This window comes from Carcharhinus amblyrhynchos, unplaced genomic scaffold (assembly GCF_965287045.1).
Source record: "Carcharhinus amblyrhynchos unplaced genomic scaffold, sCarAmb.v2.hapA chromosome_1103, whole genome shotgun sequence".
In the NCBI taxonomy this organism is placed as follows: domain Eukaryota; kingdom Metazoa; phylum Chordata; class Chondrichthyes; order Carcharhiniformes; family Carcharhinidae; genus Carcharhinus; species Carcharhinus amblyrhynchos.
In genome coordinates this window covers 2,501-28,876 of record NW_027650843.1, presented here as the reverse complement: position 1 = coordinate 28,876, position 26,376 = coordinate 2,501, and the positions used below count along the sequence as shown (strand labels likewise).

At 50.5% G+C, this 26,376-nt stretch overlaps 1 protein-coding gene across 1 annotated transcript in view; it reads left to right on the top strand.

The window, feature by feature from the left end:
* Positions 1 to 26,376, top strand: part of slc26a10 (solute carrier family 26 member 10) — a gene marked incomplete at its 3' end in the record, with an annotated part of 37,230 nt that overhangs the window by 8,901 nt on the left and 1,953 nt on the right. The window contains exons 5-12 of the mRNA XM_080184990.1: positions 1,225 to 1,377; positions 2,181 to 2,263; positions 5,658 to 5,805; positions 6,668 to 6,781; positions 11,169 to 11,246; positions 13,097 to 13,192; positions 14,950 to 15,056; positions 26,053 to 26,119. Of these exons, the coding sequence (XP_080041116.1) occupies positions 1,225 to 1,377; positions 2,181 to 2,263; positions 5,658 to 5,805; positions 6,668 to 6,781; positions 11,169 to 11,246; positions 13,097 to 13,192; positions 14,950 to 15,056; positions 26,053 to 26,119 (846 nt within the window). The remainder of the gene's footprint in view (positions 1 to 1,224; positions 1,378 to 2,180; positions 2,264 to 5,657; positions 5,806 to 6,667; positions 6,782 to 11,168; positions 11,247 to 13,096; positions 13,193 to 14,949; positions 15,057 to 26,052; positions 26,120 to 26,376) is intronic.

The following is a 26,376-nucleotide window of genomic DNA, read 5'->3' as shown; positions in this document are numbered from 1 at the left end:
TGCACTCACGCCGCACTCCATGGACGGCAGGGTGGCACAGTGGTTGGCACCGCTGCCACACAGCACCAGGGACCTGGGTTCAATTCCAGCCTTGGGTGACTGTCCGTACGGAGTCTGCATGTTCTCCCAGTGTCAGCGTGGGTTTCCTCCGGGTGCTCTGGTTTCCCCTCACAGTCCAAAGATGTGCAGTTTGGGTGGATTGACCAGACTAAATTGTCCCTTAGTGTCCCAAAGATGTGTAGGTTAGGGTGGATTGGCCATGCTAAATTGTCCCTTAGTGTCCAAAGATGTGTAGGTTAGGGTGGATTGGCCATGCTAAATTGTCCCTTAGTGTCCAAAGATGTGTAGGTTAGGGTGGATTGGCCGTGCTAAATTGTCCCTTAGTGTCCAAAGATGTGTAGGTTAGGGTGGATTGGCCGTGCTAAATTGTCCCTTAGTGTCCAAAGATGTGTAGGTTAGGGTGGATTGGCCGTGCTAAATTGTCCCTTAGTGTCCAAAGATGTGTAGGTTAGGTGGATTGGCCATGCTAAATTGTCCCTTAGTGTCCAAAGATGTGTAGGTTAGGGTGGATTGGCCGTGCTAAATTGTCCCTTAGTGTCCAAAGATGTGTAGGTTAGGTGGATTGGCCATGCTAAATTGTCCCTTAGTGTCCAAAGATGTGTAGGTTAGGGTGGATTGGCCATGCTAAATTGTCCCTTAGTGTCCAATGATGTGTGGGTTAGGGTGGATTGGCCGTGCTAAATTGCCCCTTAGTGTCCAAAGACGTGTAGGTTAGGGTGGATTGGGGATATTAAATTGCCCCTTAGTGTCCAAAGACGTGTAGGTTAGGGTGGATTGGGGATATTAAATTGCCCCTTAGTGTCCAAAGACGTGTAGGTTAGGGTGGATTGGGGATATTAAATTGCCCCATGGTAAGTGTACCCCAACCTGTGATTGCATTTTGGTCACACTGTTTGGGAAATCAGTGTGAAGGGTGAGGGTTTCCCGGGTGCCAGCAGGGAGTGTTGAGGTGAGTGGAGGTCCCACGAGAGCAAGCAAATCATGGTCTGAGTGCCACTGGTCTGGGGGTGTCCTTGCCTGGGTCCAGGTGATCAGGCCAGCGACTGGTGCGCAGAGTGAGGCACTGGGAAGACTCTAAGAAACAAAATCTGCAGCAGGTTAAAAGCAAGAAGAGAAAGGAAGCTTCTTCTTCAACTGAGTGAAACAACTTTCTTTTGTCCTCAGACACTGGCATCGATACTCGGAGCTCTCCCCATGACCAATATTGTCGAGCTGATTATCTCCCTTATCTGTCTCAGCGTTCTCATTCTGGTGAAGGAAATCAGCAGTCGCTTCAGGGAGAAGCTTCGCACACCCATCCCGATCGAAATGGTCATGGTGAGCCGTTTGTTAGCTTCATTTCTTCGTGCCACGAGTCGGCTGACATTGACACTGCAATGAAGTTACTGTGAAAATCCCCCAGTCGCCACACTCCTGTTCAGGTACACTGAGGGACAATTTAGCATGGCCAATCCACCCTAACCTACACATCTTTGGACACTAAGGGGCAATTTAGCATGGCCAATCCACCCTAACCTACACATCTTTGGACACTAAGGGACAATTTAGCATGGCCAATCCACCCTAACCTACACATCTTTGGACACTAAGGGGCAATTTAACATGGCCAATCCACCCTAATCTGTACATCTTTGGACACTAAGGGACAATTTAGCATGGCCAATCCACCCTAACCTACACATCTTTGGACACTAAGGGGCAATTTAGCATGGCCAATCCACCTAACCTGCATATCTTTGGACACTAAGGGGCAATTTAACATGGCCAATCCACACTAACCTACACATCTTTTGGACTGAGGAAGGAAACCAGAGCACCCGGAGGAAGCCCACCAGACATGGGGAGAACATACAGACTCTGCACACAAACAGTGACCCAAGGCCATCATCAAACCCGGGTCCCTGGCGCTTTGAGGCAGCGGGTAGTAACCACCATACCGCCCCACGTGAACCCACAAGCTTGCAACTGAGAAGCGTGCTAACCACTGAGGCATGGCATTTTTGAGCCAACAAATTCAGGAATATTTTGCTGGCTTCTGGTCCGTGAGATGTGCTGAAGGTGTTATGGTCTGGAGTTGACTAAAAATGTTGGGTGTAACCAGGCGCTTTGCGTTTTCACAGATTATCCTGGCCACCGCAGTCACATTTGCCACATCCCTCGATGAAAGCTGCAACGTCCAGGTTGTGGGAAATATCCCAGCAGGGTGAGCTGATCTTTCTCGAGATCGTTTGGAGCATCGGAAGGAATGGTGCGCGAGAGTGACCAACCTGAATAAGACCTTTTGTGGCTCCCGTCCAGGGATTTTCATCGAATCCTTACAGTACAGGAGAGCATTCGGCCCATCAAGTCTGTACTGACCACAATCCCACCCAAGCAACCCCACACATTTACCCTGCTAATCCCCCTGACCCTAAGGAGCGATTTAGCACGGCCGTTGTACCTAACCCGCACGTCTTTTGACTGTGGGAGGAAACCCACGCAGACACGGGGAGAATGTGCAGACTCCACACAGACAGTGACCCAAGCCGGGAATCGAACCCGGGTCCCTGGCGCTGTGAGGCAGCAGATGGAATTTAATCCTGATAAATGCGAGGTGACGCATTTTGGAAGGAATAATGTCGAGGGGAGTTACATGATGAAGGGTAGACCTGTTAAGACCCTGGAGAGGGTGCAGAGGAGGTTTACCAGGACGCTGCCTGGTATGGAAGGACTGGGTTATGCGGAAAGATTGGGTAAACTGGGGCTCTTTTCCTTAGAAAGACGGAGATTAAGGAGGGATCTGATCGAGGTGTATAAAATAATGAAGGGTATAGATGGAGTAAACAGTGGCAGGCTTTTTCCTAGATTGGAGACAAATATCATGAAGGGTCACGAGCTAAGGGTGAGGGGGGGAGGTATAATTCGGATATTAGAGGGAGGTTTTTCACACAGAGGGGAGTGGGGGTATGGAATGCACTGCCAAGTAAGGTGGTGGAGGCAGGCACGCTGGACTTGTTTAAGGTTTACTTAGATAGACACATGAGTGAAACAGGGATGGAGGGATATAGGAGACGGTTTTAAATAAGGATCAGAACTTCGGAACGTTCCTGGAAATCTAATGCTACATGTGTTGATGTTTTGTCTCTTTTACTCTGCCGGTGTGTCGGTCCACCTTGTTGTCTAATGAGGGGCGTACACACGGGTTGTGCGAGGGCTACTCTTGGATGTTTCGAGAGTAGCCTAGTACTTCACGTCGTTAGTGTACACTTAAAACTGGACCAACAGATGGGCAAGACGACAGCTCAGTGACTATCACTGTTTGCTGTGCAGATACATGGATCTGGGCCAGTGTCTGTGGGAGTTTGCACATTCTCCCCGTGCTTGCGTGGGTTTCCTCCGGGTGCTCTGGTTTCCTCCCACACCCCAAAGATGCGCTCTTAGGCTGATTGGTGTAACAAATTGTCCCTAAATTATTCTCCCCTGAATCTGGTTTCCAATGGGGGTACCATAAACATAGACATGGGTCAGGAGGAAAAGCACATTGTTAAGATGGCGGCGTGGGCTCATTGGGCCGAAGGGCCTGTTTCCCGTGCTGTGTTCTTCTTTGTTCTTTAATTTAATGTTGGCAAGTGTGAGGTGGTCCACTTTGGTAGGAATAATGGTAGGAAGGATTATTACTTACGTGGCAAAAAACTGCAGCAGGCGACGGTGCAGAGGGACCTCGGGGTCCTTGTGCATGAGTCGCAAAAACCCAGCCTGCAGGTGCAGCAGGTGGTCAGGAAGGCGAATGGGATGCTGGCCTTCATAGCGAGGGGGATTGAATATAAAAGTAGGGAGGTCTTGCTGCAGCTGTATAGGGCATTGGTGAGGCCGCAGCTGGAGTACTGTGTGCAGTTTTGGTCGCCGCACTTACGCAAGGATATTTTGGCCTTGGAGGGAGTGCAGAGGAGGTTTACTAGGCTGATACCGGAGTTGAGGGGGTTGAGCTATGAGGAGAGGCTGAATAAACTAGGCTTGTACTCGTTAGAGTTTAGAAGAATGAGGGGAGATCTCATTGAGACGTATAAGATGATGAATGGGATGGATAGGATAGAGGTGGAGAGACTCTTCCCGCTCAGAAAGGACAGTAGGACTAGGGGGCACAGCCTCAAGATAAAGGGGGGGGCGGTTTAGAACGGATTTGAGGAGGAACTTCTTCACTCAAAGGGTGGTGAATCTCTGGAATTCTCTGCCCGTTGAAGTGGTGGAGGCTACCTCGCTAAATATTTTTAAGACGCGGGTTGATGGGTTTTTGATAAGCGAGGGGATTAAGGGTTATGGGGAGAGGGCGGGAATGTGGAACTGAGCAGCGACAGATCAGCCATGATCTTATTGAATGGCGGGGCAGGTTCGAGGGGCTAGATGGCCTACTCCTGCTCCTATTTCTTATGTTCTTATGTTCTTTGTCTGACCCGCTGTGCCACTGTGCTGCTTTCACATTGCTTTCATGTCCACTGCCTTGGAATCAAAAGTTGCCGGACCTACCCATCGCCAAAATTCTAGTCCGGCCTACACGGAAAGACTTATAAAATTCTAACAGGACCGGACATGGTAGATGCAGGGAGGGGGTTCCCGATGGTGGGGGGAGTCCAGAACCAGGGGTCACAGCCTGAGGATTGGGGATAGACCATTCAGGACGGAGATGAGGAGACATTTCTTCACCCGGGGAGCCTGTGGGATTCATTCCCACAGGAAGTAGTCAAAACATTGAATGTATTCAAGAGACAGCTGGATATAGCACTTGGGGGCGAACGGGATCAATGGGGAGAAAGCAGGATGAGGCCATTGAGTTAGACAATCAGCCATGATCGCGATGAATGACGGAGCAGGCTCGAAGGGCCAAACGGCTGGCTGAGAATTTTGCCTCTGTGGCCACAGAGGGGCACAAAATCGCCAATCCCGCCAACGAGATCTCGCCACACCACCGTCCCTGTTGTTGGCGTCATGAGGTCCATGCCCAGGAAGTGTTATTTAAATACGTCACGGTAAGGGTTCCCCCCTGTCTCGTCCAGCCACCCCCTCCCCCCCTCCCCCAAACATTGGGATCTCCCCCCACGTCGGCAAACGTTCGGACACGCCTGGAGGGACAGATTCTAACAACGAAGCTTTCCGGAGATTGAGACGATATTTTTAAGGGTCTCCAGCACTGAAGGTTAACATATAGAACCCACTCTCCCAAGGACACAAGTGAGGCTTACATTAACACTGCGATGAAGTTACTGTGAAAAGTCGCCACACTCCTGTTCGGGTTACCCTGAGGGAGATTTTCGCCTGGCCAATCCACCCTCACCAGCACCTCTTTCAGAATGTGGGAGGAAACCCCACGCAGACACGGGGAGAACGTACAGACAGTGACCCGAGCTGAGAATCGAACCCGGTTCCCCGGCGCTGTGAGGCAGCAGTGCTAACCTGCTGCGCCACCAGGAAATCTCTTTCCAGCCACGAACTGAGGGAGCTTCTGACAACACCCTGCCAACACAACCACGTTAAACTGGGATCCTTCTACCTTCTCCATCAATGTCCTAATCTCTTTCGAAAGCTGAAAAGACTAACCCTTTTTTTTACATTTTTCCGCCTAGATTCCCAAAACCTCAACTGCCGGCTGTGTGGAGCATCCCGAATATAATTGGAGACACGATTGCAATTACCTTTGTGGGATACGCTGTGTCTGTATCACTGGCGATGATCTACGCAGACAAGCACAGATACAAGATTGATCCCAACCAGGTCTGTGACAGCGAAGCACACACTATCCCCGGAAAGCTTATGGGGTACCTTCGTTACACAAGTCCCAGTTCGTCAAAGAATCCCGACAGTGCAGAAAGAGGCCATTTGGCCCATCAAGCTTGCACGGACTCTTTGAAAGAGCATCTTACATAGGACCTCTTCCCACACACTATCCCCGTAACCCCATACATTTAGCATGGTCAATCCACCCTAACCTACACATCTTTGGACACTAAGGGACAATTTAGCATGGTCAATCCACCCTAACCTACACATCTTTGGACACTAAGGGACAATTTAGCATGGCCAATCCACCCTAACCTGCACATCTTTGGACACTAAGGGGCAATTTAGCATGGCCAATCCACCCTAACCTACACATCTTTGGACACTAAGGGGCAATTTAGCATGGCCAATCCACCCTAACCTACACATCTTTGGACACTAAGGGGCAATTTAACATGGCCAATCCACCCTAACCTACACATCTTTGGACACTAAGGGGTAATTTAGCATGGCCAATCCACCTAACCTACACATCTTTGGACACTAAGGGGCAATTTAGCACGGCCAATCCACCCTAACCTACACATCTTTCAGACTGTGGGAGGAAACTGGAGCACCTGGAGGGAACCCACGCAGACAATGACCTGAGGTTGGAAGTGAACCCGGGTCCCTGGCGCTGCGAGGCAGCAGTGCTAACCCACCGTGCTGCCATTAATGGCAGCAGAGAGAGACTCCGAAACCCACAGGGTCTTTTAGTCACTCCCAGTTAGGCTGATTTCTGTGGGAAAAGTGGCCAACAAAGACAGATATTTGCCCCACACGTCTCCATTAACATATTTTTGTCACTGTTTGATAGGAACTATTGGCTCATGGAATCTCTAACACGATCTCTTCCCTTTTCACCTGCTTTCCAAGTTCGGCATCACTGGCTACAAGCGATATTCTCGAGAGTGCGGGCAGCACCACACAGGTACCACCATTTCACTCGCAAAGAAATCCTGGAATATTCTTTTGGATTCCTTGTCGGGACAGTCCGTTGTTTGAGACTGTGATAACGCTCAGAGAACGGAAGTGAAAACGAGCTCCCGGGAATTCTCATGAGCTGTACTCCAGCTGCACAAAACTTTGCTCAGAGGCCATCACCTGGACGACTGTGTCCAACCCTGGCCCCCACACTTTAGGAAGGACTTCAAAAGCCTCGGACAGATTTCAGGGGAGGTTAACCGGAAGGGTTGCCAGGGAATAAGAGACTTCAGCTCATGAGGAAATAAGGGCAGAAAATGCTGGAAAAACTGTGGGAGGAAACCGGAGCACCCGGAGGAAACCCACGCAGACACGGGGAGAATGTGCAAACCCTGCACAGACAGTGACCCGAGGCCAAGATTGACCCTGGTCCCCTGGCGCTGTGAGGCAGCAGCGCTAACCACTTTGGACTGTGGGAGGAAACCGGAGCACCCGGAGGAAACCCACGCAGACACGAGGAGAATGTGCAAACTCCAAACAGACAGTGACCCGAGCCGGGAATCGAACCTGAGTCCCCTGGCGCTGTGACAAGGCAGTGCTAACCACTTTGGACTGTGGGAGGAAACCGGAGCACCCGGAGGAAACCCACGCAGACACGGGGAGGATGTGCAAACTCCACACAGACAGTGACCCGAGCCGGGAATCGAACCTGGCAGCACAGAAACCTAGAAGGTCGGAGCAGGAGTGTGCCATTTGCTCCTTCGAGCCCACTCCTCCATTCATTATAATCGTGGCTCATCCTGTATCGAGGGTGGCATTTGTGGCACAGCAGATTAGCACTGCTGCCTCACACCGCCAGGGTCCCGGGTTCGATTCCCGGCCTTCGATCACCGTCCGTGTGGAGTTTGCACATTCTCCCCGTGTCTGCGTGGGTTTCCTCCGGGTGACCCGGTTTCCTCCCACTGTCCGAAGTGGTTAGCACTGCTGCCTCACAGTGCCAGGGGACCCGGGTTTGATTCCCGGCTCGGGTCACTGTCTGTGTAGAGTTTGCACATTCTCCCCATGTCTGCGTGGGTTGCCTCCGGGTGCTCTGGTTTCCTCCCACAGTCGGAAAGACGCGTGGGTTCGGTGGATTGGCAGTGCTAAATTGTCCCTTAGTGTCAGGGGGATTAGCTAGGGTAAACTTCCGGGTTATGGGAATAGGACTTGGGTGGGATTGTGGTCAATGGGTGAAATGGCCTCCTTCTGCACTGTCAGGAGTCTATAATCTCAAGACCATATTCCTACCTTCCCTCCAAACTCCTTGATGCTATTAAAGTATAAAAAAAAACTCTCTCTTGAATATATTCAGTGACGTAGCCCCCACAGCTTTCTGTGGCAGGGAGTGCCACACATTTGTCAACCCCTGAGTGAAGAAATGTCTCCTCAACTCACTCCTAAGTGGTCTACTCTGTCAGGGACCTTTCTGAGACTGTGATTCCTGGTTCTAAACCGTGAAGAAGGCTTATAGTGTGTTAGTGTTTATTAACAGGGGGTTTGAGTTTAAGAGCCGTGGGGGTTATGCTGCGACTATACCGGACCTTGGTGAGACCACATTTGGAATATTGTGTACTGTTCTGGTCACCTCACTATAACAAGGATGTGGAAGCATTGGAGAGGGCGCAGAGGAGATTTACCAGGATGCTGCCTGGTTTGGAGGGTAGGTCTTACGAGGAAAGGTTGAGGGAGCTGGGGCTTTTCTCTTTAGACTGGAGGAGGATGAGAGGCGACTTAATAGAGGGTTATAAGATAATGAGGGGGATTGATAGAGTGGATGTGCAGAGACTATTTCCTCAGGTGGATGTAGCTGTTACTGGGGGGGGCATTACTGTAAGATTCATGGTGGGAGATATCGGAGGGATATTGGATAGAATATAAAAGTAGGGAGGTCTTGCTGCATCTGTACAGGGCATTGGTGAGGCCGCAGCTGGAGTACTGTGTGCAGTTTTGGGCGCCGCACTTACGCAAGGATATATTGGCCTTGGAGGGAGTGCAGAGGAGGTTCACTAGGCTGATACCGGAGATGAGGGGGTTGGACTATGAAGAGAGACTAAATAGACTGGGTCTGTACTCGTTGGAGTTTAGAAGGATGAGGGGGGATCTTATTGAGACGTATAAGATAATGAAGGGGATGGATAGGGTAGAGGTAGAGAGATTCTTCCCGCTTAGAAAGGATAGCAGGACTAGAGGGCACAGCCTCAAGATAAAGGGGGGGCGGTTTAGATCAGAGTTGAGGAGGAACTTCTTCACTCAAAGGGTGGTGAATCTCTGGAATTCTCTGCCCGTTGAAGTGGTGGAGGCTGCCTCGCTAAATATATTTAAGTCACGGGTAGATAGGTTTCTGATAGACAGGGGAATTAAGGGTTATGGGGAGAGGGCGGGAAAGTGGAACTGATCCACTTCAGATCAGCCATGATCTTATTGAATGGCGGGGCAGGCTCGAAGGGCGAGATGGCCTACTCCTGCTCCTATTTCTTATGTTCTTATGTCAGGGGTAGATTCTTTACTCAGAGAGTGGTTGGGGTGTGGAATGCAGTGCCTGCTGTGATGGTGGAGTCGGATACTTTAGGAAGCGGTTATTGGATAGACATACGGAGCACACCGGAATGATAGGGAGTGGGCTGGCTTGATCTTGGGTTTGGACATAGCTGGGTACAACATTGAGGGCCGAAGGGCCCGTTCTGTGCTGTACTGTTCTATGTTCTACTTTTATGGTATGAAGTGCTGGTGGGAGGAGGTGGACCTGGGGAATGGTGTAAGGCTGACTAAAATCAGCACTGGAATCTCGTTCAGCGTTTCTTCAGAAGGAACTCTCCAAAGTCCAGCTAATGAAAATACAACAAAAATTACTCCAGCTTCTAAAGAGTTTAATAAAGAAACATCATTACTCCAAACTTGAGGCCTCACCCTGGGCCATTCCAAGCTTCCCGCAATTCTCTCCTCACAGGTTGAGGGGGAGACCTGATAGAAGTTTACAAGATTATGAGGGGCATGGATAGAGTGGATAGTCAGAAGCTTTTTTTCTCCAGGGTGGAAGAGTCAATTACGCGGGGGGGCACAGGTTTAAGGTGCGAGGGGCAGGGTTTAAGGAGATGTATGAGGCAGATTTTTTTACACAGAGGGTGGTGGGTGCCTGGAACTCGGGGGAGGGAGTGGAAGCGGATACGATAGTGAGTTTTAAGGGGCTGTCTTGACAAATCCATGAATAGGATGGGAATAGAGGGATATGGCCCCCGGAAGGGTAGGGGGTTTTAGTTCAAACAACATGGTCGGTGCAGGTTTAGAGGGCCGAAGGGCCTGTTCCTTTGCTCTTTGTTCCACGTAGTTCCTTATTTATAGAGAGTCAGCTGACGATTACGTCACTCTGTGATTGGTTCCATCGTTTTTCTGGGTCAGCTGACCCTGACATCTTGCTCTCATTGGTCACACGTGACATCCAATACAAAGCTGTCACCGGTTACATCCTGACATTTGGGAGCCTGGGACGGTGTTCTCCAGCCTTGCTCACATTTCCAACCCTGCTGGGGGTGGGGGTTCCCACTGGCAGGGATCCAAAATGGCGCCAGGTTGTGATGGCCTCGCTGGTGGGGTCAGAGGCTATTGAGACCCCTCCCAGCTGACCGGGGTGGGGGGGGGGGGGCAAGGGAGTGCCGTGGGTAGTGCCAGTCTAGGGTGCCCCTTGGGCAGTGCCAGCCTGGCACCAGGAATATGTGTGTGGAGATGTTTATGGGTTAGTCTATCCCGCTTTTCAATGGAGCGCAACAACTTGGGAGTGCTCGGGGGAGAGGGCGGGAAAAAGCTCGCATTTCTATAGCGCCTTTCACCACCTCAGGGCCGTCCAGCCAATGAGACACCTCTGGAATTGCAGTCACTGTCACCCAGCAGCCAACTTGTGCACAGCAAGATCCCAGGAAAAAAAAAATGAGGTAAACGACCCGCGAACGGTCGACAGCAAGGTCGGGAACTGTGAGCCAGGGCAGGGTGACGGGACATGGAGACGAAGGGCTCGAGAAAGAGGCTCTTTTGGAGGGCCGGCGCAGACCTGACGGGGCTGAACGGTCTCCGTCAGGGATTCCACGGCGCTGTGGGCTTGCAGAGAAGTTCCCCATTCTGTTTCAGCGAGCGCCCTGGGATTCTTTTTTTTTTGAAACTTTCGCCTGGGGGGGGCGCTCGATGGTCAGACCTCACCGAGGTTGGGGGGGGTCAACCGAGAATTTGCGCCGAAGGGGCCTTCACTGCGGCTTGGGGCCTACCAACTCAGGCTTAAGAGGTGCTAGGCCACTGGGCTTTGAGGACAGGTGGACGTTCCGAGGGATCGTGCATAATTTGCCCTTTTTCTGTTCTTTTTTTTACAGCTTGCTGGGTTTTTTACCTGCCTCGTCATCCTGGTGGTCTTACTCTCGGTTGGCCCCCTGTTTTACTTCCTTCCCAAGGTGAGCGAAGAAAAGCCTTCCCAAAATGTCACCTGCTTATACCACTCCGACCAATCCGGTATTCTCAGCCTTAGATGTTGTGTCGTGTCAAATTCCCTCGGTGGGCGGGAAATTCCGGCCTCGCTCATCCCGAGACCTTTCCACGGTGCGCACCCCCCCCCACCCCGGCCTCTGCCCGCTCCGAATCCCGCGGCGGACGGGATGGGAAAATTCCGGCCTGTGTTCTCCAGAAGAGGGAGGGAGTTCCAAGAATTCCGTCCTCTCTGCGATGCATTTTGGGAAGAACGATCCCAAAGCGGAAACGTGCGGGCCTGAGGTGGGGACTTCCGAAACTGGGCCCTCTTCCCCTCAGCCCTGTAGTTGAGAAACCTTTCGTCGTCAGGGCAACAGGGAGCCATCTTGAACTGCTAGAGGAGACAGGAGTTTGGGCCATCCTCTGAGGGCATTGGACAGGGGAAACTGCGCCGACACGCGTTTCTACTTCAAACCTGACATCAAAAAGGTTCCCCTGAATTCTTCCCCTTGAGGTGGACGGTACAGTTCTAGAAGCATAGAATCGCTCCAGTGCAGAAGGACGTCATTCGGCCCATCGAGTGTGCGCTGACTCTCCAACAGAGTGTCTCATCCAGGCCCAGTCCCTGTAACCCCATGACCCTGCTCATCCCTATAATGTGCACATCTTTGGACACTAAGAGACAACTTAGTATGGCCAATCCACCTAACCTGTACATCTTTGGACACTAAGGGGCAATTTAGCATGGCCAATCCACCTAACCTACACATCTTTGGACACTAAGGGACAATTTAGCATGGCCAATCCAGCTAACCTACACATCTTTGGACGCTAAGGGGCAATTTAGCATGGCCAATCCACCTAACCTACACATCTTTGGACGCTATGGGGCAATTTAGCATGGCCAATCCACCTAACCTACACATCTTTGGACACTAAGGGGCAATTTAGCATGGCCAATCCCCCTAACCTACACATCTTTGGACACTAAGGGGCAATTTAGCATGGCCAATCCACCTAACCTTGACATGTTTGGACACCAAGGGGCAATTTAGCATAATTAGTCCACCTAATCTATACATTGTTGTACACTAAGGGACAATTTAACATGGCCAATCCAGCTCACCAACAGATCTTTGGACTGTGGGAGGAAACCGGAGCACCTGGAGGAAACCCATGCAGACACGGGGAGAACGTGCAAACTCCACACAGACAGTGACCCAAGCTGGGAATCGAACCTGGGTCCCTGGTGCTATGAGGCAGCAGTGCTAACCCATTGCATCGCCCGTGTGGTGATAATGGGACTGTCCCAATATTCCACAGGCCAGGAGGCACAAGTTTGAATCCCGCCATAGTAGTTTGTCTTGGAACCATAGTTGAAAACCAATCTGGTTCACTCTCCACAGATACTGACAGACCTGCTGAGATTTTCCAGCAATTTTCTGTCACGGTTCACTCCGGAAGGGAAGGAAATCTGCTGTCCTTACCCGGTCTGGCCTACATGTGACTCCAGAGCCTCAGCAATGTGAGTGACTCTCCTGAGGGTCAGCCAGCTTGCTACGGGCCTTGAATCACAGGGGCTGGGCGCAGCCTCTGACGTCCTTGACAGATCCAGGCAGCAGAGTTTCTGCTGAGTAGGCCCAAGCAGCAACAGGGCCTACCCGAAAAGGCCGAAGTCCGCGATTTGGAGGGAATACATGGAGCTGAAAGAGGAGGGGGAGAAATTTGCGTTTATCAGTGAATGTTTTGCTTCAATGCCAATTCTCGTTTTTGTGTGAGGCAAGTCGGCAGCAATGGAGGTCAGAGATAACATGAATAAAACAACCTGTCTTCTCAGGCAGTCCTGGCTTGTATCAACGTCACCAGCCTACGCCACATGTTCCTCCAGTTTCAGGATCTTCCAGAATTGTGGAGAGTCAGCAAGATGGATTTTGTAAGTTTGGGTCAATTCTATCACATGGCGGGGCTCACTGTAAAAATTCAAACAATCAGCTTGCAAACAAGCAGTGAGCTCATCTCAACAAACCCAACAGAGATCGGGCATTCATAGAACCCCTACAGAGCAGGATGAGGCCATTCTGCCCATCAAGTCTGCACTGACTCTCCAACAGAGTATCTTATCCAGGCCCTGTAACTCCACATATTTACCCTGCTAACCCCCCTAACCTACACATCTTTGGACACTAAGGGACAATTTAGCATGGCCAATCCACCCTAACCTACACATCTTTGGACACTAAGGGACAATTTAGCATGGCCAATCCACCCTAACCTACACATCTTTGGACACTAAGGGACAATTTAGCATGGCCAATCCACCCTAACCTACACATCTTTGGACACTAAGGGGCAATTTAGCATGGCCAATCCACCCAAACCTACACATCTTTGGACACTAAGGGACAATTTAGCATGGCCAATCCACCCTAACCTACACATCTTTGGACACTAAGGGACAATTTAGCATGGCCAATCCACCCTAACCTACACATCTTTGGACACTAAGGGACAATTTAGCATGGCCAATCCACCTAACCTACACATCTTTGGACACTAAGGGACAATTTAGCATGGCCAATCCACCCTAACCTACACATCTTTGGACACTAAGGGACAATTTAGCATGGCCAATCCACCTAACCTACACATCTTTGGACACTAAGGGACAATTTAGCATGGCCAATCCACCCTAACCTACACATCTTTGGACACTAAGGGACAATTTAGCATGGCCAATCCACCCAAACCTACACATCTTTGGACACTAAGGGGCGATTTAGCATGGCCAATCCACCCTAACCTACACATCTTTGGACACTAAGGGACGATTTAGCATGGCCAATCCACCCAAACCTACACATCTTTGGACACTAAGGGACAATTTAGCATGGCCAATCCACCCTAACCTACACATCTTTGGACACTAAGGGACAATTTAGCATGGCCAATCCACCTAACCTACACATCTTTGGACACTAAGGGGCGATTTAGCATGGCCAATCCACCCTACCCTACACATCTTTGGACACTAAGGGACAATTTAGCATGGCCAATCCACCCTAACCTACACATCTTTGGACACTAAGGGGCGATTTAGCATGGCCAATCCACCCTAACCTACACATCTTTGGACACTAAGGGACAATTTAGCATGGCCAATCCACCTAACCTACACATCTTTGGACACTAAGGGACAATTTAGCATGGCCAATCCACCCTAAACTACACATCTTTGGACACTAAGGGGCAATTTAGCATGGCCAATCCACCCTAACCCATACATCTTTGGACACTAAGGGGCAATTTAGCATGGCCAATCCACCCTAACCTACACATCTTTGGACACTAAGGGACAATTTAGCATGGCCAATCCACCTAACCTACACATCTTTGGACACTAAGGGGCAATTTAGCATGGCCAATCCCCCCTAACCTACACATCTTTGGACACTAAGGGGCAATTTAGCATGGCCAATCCACCCTAACTACACATCTTTGCACTGTGGGAGGAAACCGGAGCACCCAGATGAAACCCACGCAGACACGGGGAGAATGTGCAAACCTGGAACCCTGCACCTGGGATCTTTCTTGTTTGGTATGATTGTAAAGTTGGCCGTGTGACTCTGCAGTCCCCCACCCCCTCACTGCTGGATGCACCTAATGAGCGGCGTTGTCTGTTTTTGGTTTCAGATGGTCTGGGTTGTAACTTGGCTGGCTGTAATCCTGCTGAATGCGGACCTTGGCCTTGCTGTGGGGGTGGTGTTCTCGATGATGACTGTGATCTGTCGCACTCAGAGGTACTGCACTCCAGTCTGCCCCAGACACGTTTGTGAGTGGATCATTTTTTAAACCAACCCAGTCTCCCCCCGGGGCTGCTTCAAATTCTGGCATATATTACAAAGTACAGCTCAGGAACAGGGCCCTCAGCCCTCCCAAGCCTGTGTCGATCATGATGCTCTAATTGAACTAAAGACCCTTCTGCCCTTACTCGGTCCGTATCCCTCTATTCCCTCCCTATTCATGTACCCATCTCTTAAATGTTGTTAATGTCCCTGCTCCCACCCCCCTCCTCTGGCAGCACCTTCCAGACACCCACCCCTCTCTGCGTGAGAAACTTCCCATCTCCCTTAAACTGTCCCCCTCTCACCCTGAACCTGTGCCCCCCCGCGTAATTGACACTTCCACTCTGGGGGAAAAACCCTCTGACTATCCACCCGCATCATTTTGTAGACCAGGTCTCCCGTCTGTCTTTCCAGTGAAAACAATCCCAGTTTGTCCAACCTCTTCTCATAGCCAACACCCTCGAGACCAGGGAACATCCTGGTGAACCTTCTCTGCACTCTCTCCAAAGTTTCTACATCCTTCTGGGAGTGTGGCGACCAGAACCGTTTTACTCCACAGGCGCATCGGTCCACCTTGTTGTCCAACAAGGGGCGTACACGCGGTGGGTCGTGCGAGGGCTGCTCTTGGATGTTTCGAGAGTGGCCTAGTACTTTGCGTCGTTAGTGTACGCTTAAACTGGACCAGATACTGGGCACCACGACAGCTCAGTGACTATCGCTGTTTGCTGTGCAGATACATGGATTTGGGTCAGTGTCTGTGGGAGTTTGCGCATTCTCCCCGTGCTTGCGTGGGTTTTCTCCGGGTGCTCCGGTTTCCTCCCACACCCCAAAGATGTGCTCTTAGGCCGATTGGTGTAACAAATTGTCACTAAATTATTCTCCCCTCAATCTGGTTTCCAATGTGGAGTGCCATAAGCGTAGACTTGGGTCAAGGGTGGAGGAGGGAAAACACATTGTTAAGATGGCGGTGCGGGCTCGTTGGGCCGAAGGGCCTGTTTCCCGGGCTGGGTTGTTCTTTGTTCTTTAACCGCACGCCATACTCCAAATGCGGCCTAACCAAGGTTTGGATTGTTTGACGTAAGGACATCTTGGCTAATTCCTGCTTCAAGTGGAGGAAGGGGAAGGATAAGGCTGAATGAGGTGAAGTGAGTCCCGCTAACACGTGCTCCCTTTTCGACCTTGAGCCCGTGGTAGAGTTGATATTTCTCAGAGCTGCGTGGAGATGACACTCCTTTCTAAGTGGGTAACATGCTGACTTACAAGAGTTGCAAAATATCCCCGCAATCACAAAATGTCCGCACTCAACACTTATCAAGCTCTGGCTTCGAGTCGCTTCCGCGGCACGGGCTGACTTTGCTCTGAGTCATCACCCAGGCTCAATCACTCGAGCACAGTGAGCATCGATCTGTAACCAGACTTGCACAGTCAAATGCAGACCAATCCAACACGACGGAACCAATGAATTTTGGAGGTGATTTTGTTCGAATTTTGTGGATGAGGAAAGTTCAGTTGCTGTAGTTTATTTGGATTTTAGAAAAGCTTTTGACAAGATCCCATTTGGGAGGCTGATTGGAGTACATGGAACTGAGAGAAAGTTGGCGAGATGGATTCAAAACTGGCTGCACAAGGAATAGTTGTAGAGGGCTGTTTGAATGACTGGAGGCCTGGTGTCCAGTGGTGTACCACAAGGATCAATACTGGGACCCTTATTTTTGTACATACGTGTGGCACAGTGGGTTAGCCCTGCTGCCTCACAGCGCCAGGGACCCGGGTTCGATTCCCAGCCTTGTCATCAAGAAGGCGAATGGGATGCTGGCCTTTATAGTGAGGGGGATTGAATATAAAAGCAGGGAGGTCTTATGGTTTGGAGGGTAGGTCTTATGAGGAAAAGTTGAGGGAGCTGGGGCTTTTCTCTTTAGAGTGGAGGAGGAAGGGAGGCAACTTAATAGAGGGTTATAAGATAATGAGGGGGATAGATAGAGTGGACGTGCAGAGACTATTTCCTCGGGTGGATGTAGCTGTTACTGGGGGGGCATAACTGTAAGATTCATGGTGGGAGATATAGGAGGGATATTGGATTGAATATAAAAGCAGGGAGGTCTTGCTGCATCTGTACAGGATACTGGTGAGGCCGCAGCTGGAGTACTGTGTGCAGTTTTGGTCGCCGCACTTGCGCAAGGATATTTTGGCCTTGGAGGGAGTGCAGAGGAGGTTCACTAGGCTGATACCGGAGATGAGGGGGTTGGACTATAAAGAGAGACTAAATAGACTGGGTCTGTACTCGTTGGACTTTAGAAGGATGAGGGGGGATCTTATAGAGACGTATAAGATAATGAAGGGGATGGATAGGGTAGAGGTAGAGAGATTCTTCCTGCTTAGAAAGGACAGTAGGACTGGAGGGCACAGCCTCAAGATAAGGGGGGGCGGTTTAGATCAGAGTTGAGGAGGAACTTCTTCATTCAAAGGGTGGTGAATCTCTGGAATTCTCTGCCCGTTGAAGTGGTGGAGGCTGCCTCGCTAAATATATTGAAGTCACGGGTAGATAGGTTTCTGATAGACAGGGGAATTAAGGGTTATGGGGAGAAAGCGGGAAAGTGGAACTGATCCACTTCAGATCAGCCATGATCTTATTGAATGGCGGGGCAGGCTCGAAGGGCTAGATGGCCTACTCCTGCTCCTATTTCTTATGTTCTTATGGGTCACTGTCTGTGTGGAGTTTGCACATTCTCCCCGTGTCTGTGTGGGTTTCCTCCCACACTCGAAAGATGTCCTGGGTAGGTGCATTGGCCGTGCTAAATTCTCCCTCTGTGTCCCCGAACAGGAGTGTGGTGACTAGGAGATTGCCACAATAACTTCATTACAGTGTTAATATAAAGTGACTCGTAACGCTAATAAATAAATGAAGCTGTGGGGAGAACGTGAAGCAAAGTTTGCGGACGACACCAAGAGGGAAGGTTGTTACTCGTGGAGATGGTTGGAGGTTACAGGAAGATATAGAACAAAGACAAAGAACAACACAGCCCGGGAAACAGGCCCTTCGGCCTAACGAGCCCACGCCGCCATCTTAACATGACCAGTCCCCCCTCCACCCATGACCCTTGTCTATGCTTATGGCCATCCACATTGAGGGGAGACTAATTTAGGGACAGTTTGTTCCACCAATCAGCCTAATAGCACATCTTTGGGGTGTGGGAGGAAACCGGAGCACCCGGAGAAAACCCACGCAAGCACGGGGAGAATGTGCAAACTCCCACAGACACCGGCCCAGATCCATGTGTCTGCACAGCAATCAGTGATAGTCACTGAGCTGTCGTGTTGCCCAGTATCTGGTCCAGTTTAAGCACACACTAACGACATGAAGCACTAGGCCAATCTCGAAACATTCAAGAGCAGCCCAAGTACGACCCATCGCGTGTATGCCCCTCGTTGGACAACAAGGCGGACTGAATCGCCTTGGAGGAGTGTCGAGATCTCGGATGCTAGTGGGGGCTGGAGGAGGTTACAGAGATAGGGAGGGGGTGTAGGGGGCTGGAGGGGGTTACAGAGATAGGGAGGGGGTGTAGGGGGCTGGAGGGGGTTACAGAGATAGGGAGGGGGTGTAGGGGGCTGGAGGAGGTTACAGAGATAGGGAGGGGGTGTAGGGGGTTGGAGGAGGTTACAGAGATAGGGAGGGGGTGTATGGGGGCTGGAGGAGGTTACAGAGATAGGGAAGGGGTGTAGGGGGCTGGAGGGGGTTACAGAGATAGGGAGGGGGTGTATGGGGCTGGAGGGGGTTACAGAGATAGGGAGGGGGTGTAGAGGGACTGGAGGAGGTTACAGAGATAGGGAGGGGGTGTAGGGGGTTGGAGGAGGTTACAGAGATAGGGAGGGGGTGTAGGGGGCTGGAGGAGGTTACAGAGATAGGGAGGGGGTGTAGAGGGACTGGAGGAGGTTACAGAGATAGGGAGGGGGTGTAGGGGGCTGGAGGAGGTTACAGAGATAGGGAGGGGGTGTAGGGGGTTGGAGGAGGTTACAGAGATAGGGAGGGGGTGTAGGGGGCTGGAGGGGGTTACAGAGATAGGGAGGGGGTGTAGAGGGACTGGAGGAGGTTACAGAGATAGGGAGGGGGTGTATGGGGGCTGGAGGAGGTTACAGAGATAGGGAGGGGGTGTAGGGGGCTGGAGGGGGTTACAGAGATAGGGAGGGGGTGTAGGGGTTGGAGGAGGTTACAGAGATAGGGAGGGGGTGTAGGGGGCTGGAGGGGGTTACAGAGATAGGGAGGGGGTGTAGGGGGTTGGAGGAGGTTACAGAGATAGGGAGGGGGTGTAGGGGGCTGGAGGAGGTTACAGAGATAGGGAGGGGGTGTATGGGGCTGGAGGAGGTTACAGAGATAGGGAGGGGGTGTCGGGGGCTGTAGGTTACAGAGATAGGGAGGGGGTGTAGGGGGCTGGAGGAGGTTACAGAGATAGGGAGGGGGTGTAGGGGGCTGGAGGAGGTTACAGAGATAGGGAGGGGGTGTATGGGGCTGGAGGAGGTTACAGAGATAGGGAGGGGGTGTCGGGGGCTGTAGGTTACAGAGATAGGGAGGGGGTGTAGGGGGCTGGAGGAGGTTAAAAGAGAAAAACATCAATAACATGCACATCTTATACAAACATTCAAGGGAATCCCCAGAAGCTCAAAAGTAAAACAAGTGAGCCAGAAAATATGTTGGAAGGTCCATAGGAATCAATAGATTCCCATGGATGTCCCAAGGCTCTTGATCCTCATTTAAAACAGTCTCCTCCATCTCTATTCCATTCATGTGCCTATCTAAGTATCCCTTAAACAACTCCAGCGTGCCTGCTTCCGCCACCCTACTTGGCAGAGCATTCCATACCCCCACAATCCTCTGTGTGAAAAACCTCCCTCTAACATCCAAATTATACCTCGCCCCCTTCACCCTAAGCCCGTGGCCCCTCGTAATATTTGTTTCCAATCTAGGAAAAAGCTTACCACTGTTTATCTATACCCTTCATAATCTTATACACCTCTATTAGATCTTCCCTCATTCTCTGTCTTCCTAAGGAAAACAGCCCCAATTTGCCCAATCTTCCCTCATAACCCAGTCCTTCCATACCAGGCAGCATCCTGGTAAACCCCCTCTGCACTCTCCCCAGGGTCTCCACGTCCTTCCGGTAGTAAGGTGACATATAGACAGGTTGGGCAGGTGGTGTCTAACCCTGAAAAGTGCGAGGTGGTGCACTTTGACAAGACGAGGGAAGGAGACTGGGAAGGTCAGAGGAACAGAGGGATCTTGGGGTAATTATCCACAGATCCCTGAAGGAGGCAGACCAGGTGAAGAGGTTAAAAAGGGACAGTGGCTTTTATCAGTTGTGGTATAGAGTACAAGAGCAGGGAGGTAATGTTGGAGTTGTACAGAGCGTTGGGGAGGCCACAGCTGGAGTACTGTGTGCAGTTCTGGTTACTTCATTATAGGAAGGATGTGATTACACTGGAGGGGGTACAGAGGAGATTCACCAGGATGCTGCCTTAGAGCATTTGAGCTCTAAGGAGAGACTGGACAGGCTTGGATTGTTTTCTCTGGAGCAGAGAAGGCCGAGGAGGGGGACAGGACTGAGGTATATAAGATTATGAGTGGTATGGACAGGGTGAGCAGGGAACAGCTGTTCCCCTTGGTTGAGGGGTCACTCACGAGGGGGATAGTTTTAGGATGAGGGGGAGGAGATTCAGAGGGAGTTTGAGAAAGCATTTTTCATCCAGAGGAGGTGGGAATCTGGAATGTGCTGCCTGGGAAGGTAGTGGAGGCTGGAAACCTGACAAGCTTTAATAAATATGTGGATAAGACTTAAAATATCAGAATGTTCAAGGATACGGGAGAAGTACAGGGATTAGCACGGCTTCACTGGTAGATATTGTCAGTACAGACTCGATGGGCCAAAGGGCCTTTCCTGCTCTGTATGACTCTATGACAAGACCCAGTGTGCAGGGGTTGGTATCTGCCTGCTTTGTGGGACCTGTTATGAACACAAATTAGAATATAGTGGAGCATTTTAGATCCAATGATGAATATAACCCGGCTGAGTAGCCCTGATATTTCTCACTGGAACCAGGGGAGAAGTAGACCTCTGCAAACGTATCTCAACTGGTATCTGTTCACACTGGCACATCGTGGCACTGATGTGCCACCGGTTTCTCTGCTAATGTGCTTCGATCGCCCAAAGCTGTGGCACAGTGGTTAACCCTGCTGCCTTAGCGTCAGGGACCCGGGTTCGATTCCGGCCTCGGGTCACTGTCTGTGCAGAGTCTGCACGTTCTCCCCGTGTCTGCGTGGGTTTCCTCCGGGTGCTCCGGTTTCCTCCCACACTCCAAAGATGTGCAGGTTAGGGTGGATTGACCATGCTAAATTGCCCCTTAGTGTCCAAAGATGTGTAGGTTAGGTGGATTGGCCATGCTAAATTGCCCCTTAGTGTCCAAAGATGTGCAGGTTAGGGTGAATTGGCCATGCTAAATTGTCCCTTAGTGTCCAAAGATGTGTAGGTTAGGTGGATTGGCCATGCTAAATTGTCCCTTAGTGTCCAAAGATGTGTAGGTTAGGGTGGATTGGCCATGCTAAATTGTCCCTTAGTGTCCAAAGATGTGTAGGTTAGGGTGGATTGGCCATGCTAAATTGTCCCTTGGTGTCCAAAGATGTGTAGGTTAGGGTGGATTGGCCATGCTAAATTGCCCCTTAGTGTCCAAAGATGTGTAGGTTAGGGTGGATTGGCCATGCTAAATTGCCCCTTAGTGTCCAAAGATGTGTAGGTTAGGGTGGATTGGCCATGCTAAATTGTCCCTTAGTGTCCAAAGATGTGTAGGTTAGGGTGGATTGGCCATGCTAAATTGTCCCTTAGTGTCCAAAGATGTGTAGGTTAGGGTGGATTGGCCATGCTAAATTGTCCCTTAGTGTCCAAAGATGTGTAGGTTAGGGGGATTGGCCATGCTAAATTGTCCCTTAGTGTCCAAAGATGTGTAGGTTAGGGTGGATTAGTGGGGTAAGTATGTGGGGTTTTGTGAATTGGGATTGGGTGGGATGCTTAGTCAGAGAGTCGGTGCAGAGTCGATTGGTTCAATGACTTTCTTCTGCACTCTGGGGATTTCATGATGGGCTGCGTTCTTCGATCATTCAACTGAGAACCTTCCGAAAGACCCACAGATCTGTTAACTTCTGTGACTATCACTCAAAAGGTGCCGCGTTCCGCACGTTATATTCAGTTGGGGCTGAAGAAACACTGAACGTTCTTACAACAAATAAAATCTCAGATGGTTGAATATTAAATCCCAACAATCTTTCACCGCTCCAGGCCGGCATGAGGTGGTGAAACTCACCACTGAGGGGGCATGATGGAAAATGGGCATGATTGGCGAATGTGGACTGGGAGAGCGCGTTGGAGGGAGGGTCTGTTGAGGAGCAGTGGAGGATCTTTAAGGAGATCTTTCTTGGTGCTCAGTGGAAATTTATTCCGATGGTCAAAAAGGATAGTAGGAGGAGAGGTAATAAGCCGTGGATAACGAAGGAGGTGAAGGAAAGTGTTAAATTAAAAGCGGAGGTGTTTAGAGTAGCTAAGAGTAGTGGGCGAGAAGAGGATTGGGAGAGGTTTAAATGTCAACAAAGATTGACAAAGAAGTTGATAAAGAAGGGTAGGAGAAACTATGAAGCTGGGCTAGCGCTTAATATAAAAAAGGATAGCAAGAGTTTTTATAAATATATAAAAAGGAAGAGGCTGGCTAGGGTGAACGTTGGTCCTTTAGCGGATGAGAAAGGGGACCTAGTGGTAGGGGATGGGGATATGGCTAAGGTATTGAATAACTTTTTTGTTTCTGTCTTCACGGAGGAGGACGTGAATAATTTGCCGGGTGTTAGCGATGGAAAGGTGGTAGGACTGGAGGGTCTTAATGACATTACTGTTACTAGAGAGGCGGTGCTCGACAGACTGGAGGGGCTGATTGTGGACAAGTCCCCAGGACCGGATGGAATGCATCCGAGGGTCCTGAAAGAAATGGTGGAGGTGATAGTGGATGCCTTGGTGGTTATTTTCCAGACGTCGCTGGATTCCGGGGAAGTGCCAGATGATTGGAAAACGGCTAATGTTACGCCGTTGTTTAAGAAGGGTGCCAGGCAAAAGGCGGGGAATTATAGGCCAGTTAGTTTAACGTCTGTGGTAGGTAAAATGTTAGAATCTGTCATTAAGGAGGAAATTGTGAGGCATCTTGAAGGGAATTGCTTGATAGAGCAGACGCAGCACGGTTTCATTAAAGGGAAGTCGTGTCTGACAAATTTACTGGAGTTCTATGAGGATGTGTCTAGGGCGGTGGATAGAGGAGAGCCGGTGGATGTGGTCTTTCTAGATTTTCAGAAGGCGTTTGACAAAGTACCTCACAAGAGGTTATTGCAGAAGGTTGAGGGACATGGAGTTGGGGGTAGGGTGTTAGCGTGGATAGGGGATTGGTTGTCAAATAGGAGGCAGAGAGTGGGGGTCAACGGGTGCTATTCGGATTGGCGGATGGTGACTAGTGGAGTGCCCCAGGGGTCGGTGCTGGGGCCTCAGCTATTTACCATTTATATAGATGATCTGGAGGAGGGAACCGAGTGTAGGGTGTCGAAATTTGCTGATGACACCAAGATTGGGGGAACGGCAAATTGTGCGGAGGGTGTGGAGAGTCTGCAGAAGGATCTAGATAGGCTGGGCGAATGGGCCAGGAAATGGCAAATGGAATTTAATGTTGGCAAGTGTGAGGTGGTCCACTTTGGTAGGAAGAATGGTAGGAAGGACTATTACTTACGGGGCGAAAAACTGCAGCAGGCGACGGTGCAGAGGGACCTCGGGGTCCTTGTGCATGAGTCGCAAAAACCCAGCCTGCAGGTGCAGCAGGTGGTCAGGAAGGCGAATGGGATGCTGGCCTTCATAGCGAGGGGGATTGAATATAAAAGTAGGGAGGTCTTGCTGCAGCTGTATAGGGCATTGGTGAGGCCGCAGCTGGAGTACTGTGTGCAGTTTTGGGCGCCGCACCTGCGCAAAGATATTTTGGCCTTGGAGGGAGTGCAGAGGAGGTTCACTAGGCTGATACCGGAGTTGAGGGGGTTGAGCTATGAGGAGAGGCTGAATAAACTAGGCTTGTACACGTTAGAGTTTAGAAGAATGAGGGGAGATCTCATTGAGACGTATAAGATGATGAATGGGATGGATAGGATAGAGGTGGAGAGACTCTTCCTGCTCAGAAAGGACAGTAGGACTAGGGGGCACAGCCTCAAGATAAAGGGGGGGGGCGGTTTAGAACGGAGTTGAGGAGGAACTTCTTCACTCAAAGGGTGGTGAATCTCTGGAATTCTCTGCCCGTTGAAGTGGTGGAGGCTGCCTCGCTAAATATTTTTAAGACGCGGGTTGATGGGTTTTTGATGAGAGAGGGGATTAAGGGTTATGGGGAGAGGGCGGGAAAGTGGAACTGAGCCACAACAGATCAGCCATGATCTTAGTGAATGGCGGGGCAGGCTCGAAGGGCTAGATGGCCTACTCCTGCTCCTATTTCTTATGTTCTTATGTTCTTATGAACTGCGGTGTCTATTGACCATAAGAACAGGCACGTCAATCTGACTGGAGAAGGAACCTGTTCTGAAATTCTTCATCAGTTCAATAGAGGGCAGCAAAGCTCTTTGAAACACAACCAGTCACACTGCAGTTCAGTCTCAGATTCGAATCACCCCACAGGGTGGCACAGCGGGTTAGCACCGCTGCGTCATGGCACTAAGGACCCGCGTTCAATTCCAGCCTCAGGTCACTGCGGAGTTTGTACACTCTCCCTATAACCTACACATCTTTGGACACTAAGGGACAATTTAGCATGGCCAATCCACCCTAACCTACACATCTTTGGACACTAAGGGGCAATTTAGCATGGCCAATCCCCCTAACCTACACATCTTTGGACACTAAGGGACAATTTAGCATGGCCAATCCACCCTAACCTGTACATCTTTGGACACTAAGGGACAATTTAGCATGGCCAATCCACCCTAACCTACACATCTTTGGACACTAAGGGACAATTTAGCATGGCCAATCCCCCTAACCTACACATCTTTGGACACTAAGGGACAATTTAGCATGGCCAATCCACCCTAACCTACACATCTTTGGACACTAAGGGACAATTTAGCATGGCCAATCCACCCTAACCTGCACATCTTTGGACACTAAGGGACAATTTAGCATGGCCAATCCACATAACCTACACATCTTTGGACACGAAGGGACAATTTAGCATGGCCAATCCACCCTAACCTACACATCTTTGGACACTAAGGGGCAATTTAGCATGGCCAATCCACCCTAACCGACACATCTTTGGGACACTAAGGGGCAATTTAGCATGGCCAATCCACCCTAACCTACACATCTTTGGACACTAAGGGACAATTCAGCATGGCCAATCCCCCTAACCTACACATCTTTGGGACACTAAGGGGCAATTTAGCATGGCCAATCCACCCTAACCTACACATCTTTGGACACTAAGGGGCAATTTAGCATGGCCAATCCACCCTAACCTACACATCTTTGGGACACTAAGGGACAATTTAGCATGGCCAATCCACCCTAACCTACACATCTTTGGACACTAAGGGGCAATTTAGCATGGCCAATCCACCCTAACCTACACATCTTTGGACTGTGGAAGTACCCGGAGGAAACCCCCGCAGACATGGGGAGAACGTGCAGTCTCCACCCAGGCAGGCTGGAATTGAACCCGGGCGCTGTGAGGGAGCGGTGCTAACCACCGTGCGGCCGAACCCCTTGCTCAGAAACAAGAGGGCACGAACGAGCGTGTCAATTCTTTGGGGAGCGGTGCGTGAAGTGAAGGTGAACAGCAGGGGGTGCTGCTGGTTCGTGTTGAGAGAGCCGCGAAGGGTGACATTTCTGACTTGTCCTATTTTCAGGGCTGGCTGTTCTGTTTTGGGAAGAGCTTCAAACACGGAGATTTACAGGCCGGTGGAGAACAACCTGGTGAGTTATGAATTACAGGAGCGTCCATCCCCCTCTCGCAGTCTCAGTGAAGATATTAAATTAGCAGCAGAACAAATTGTGTCACACATTCACAGGGGCCTCCTCCAGCACCTCATCAGAGTGGCCACTTCTTTTGACCCTGAATCGTCAGGGTACAGAGAAATAGGAGCAGGGCACTTGGTGACTAGTGGAGTGCCCCAGGGGTCGGTGCTGGGGCCTCAGCTATTTACCATTTATGTAGATGATCTGGAGGAGGG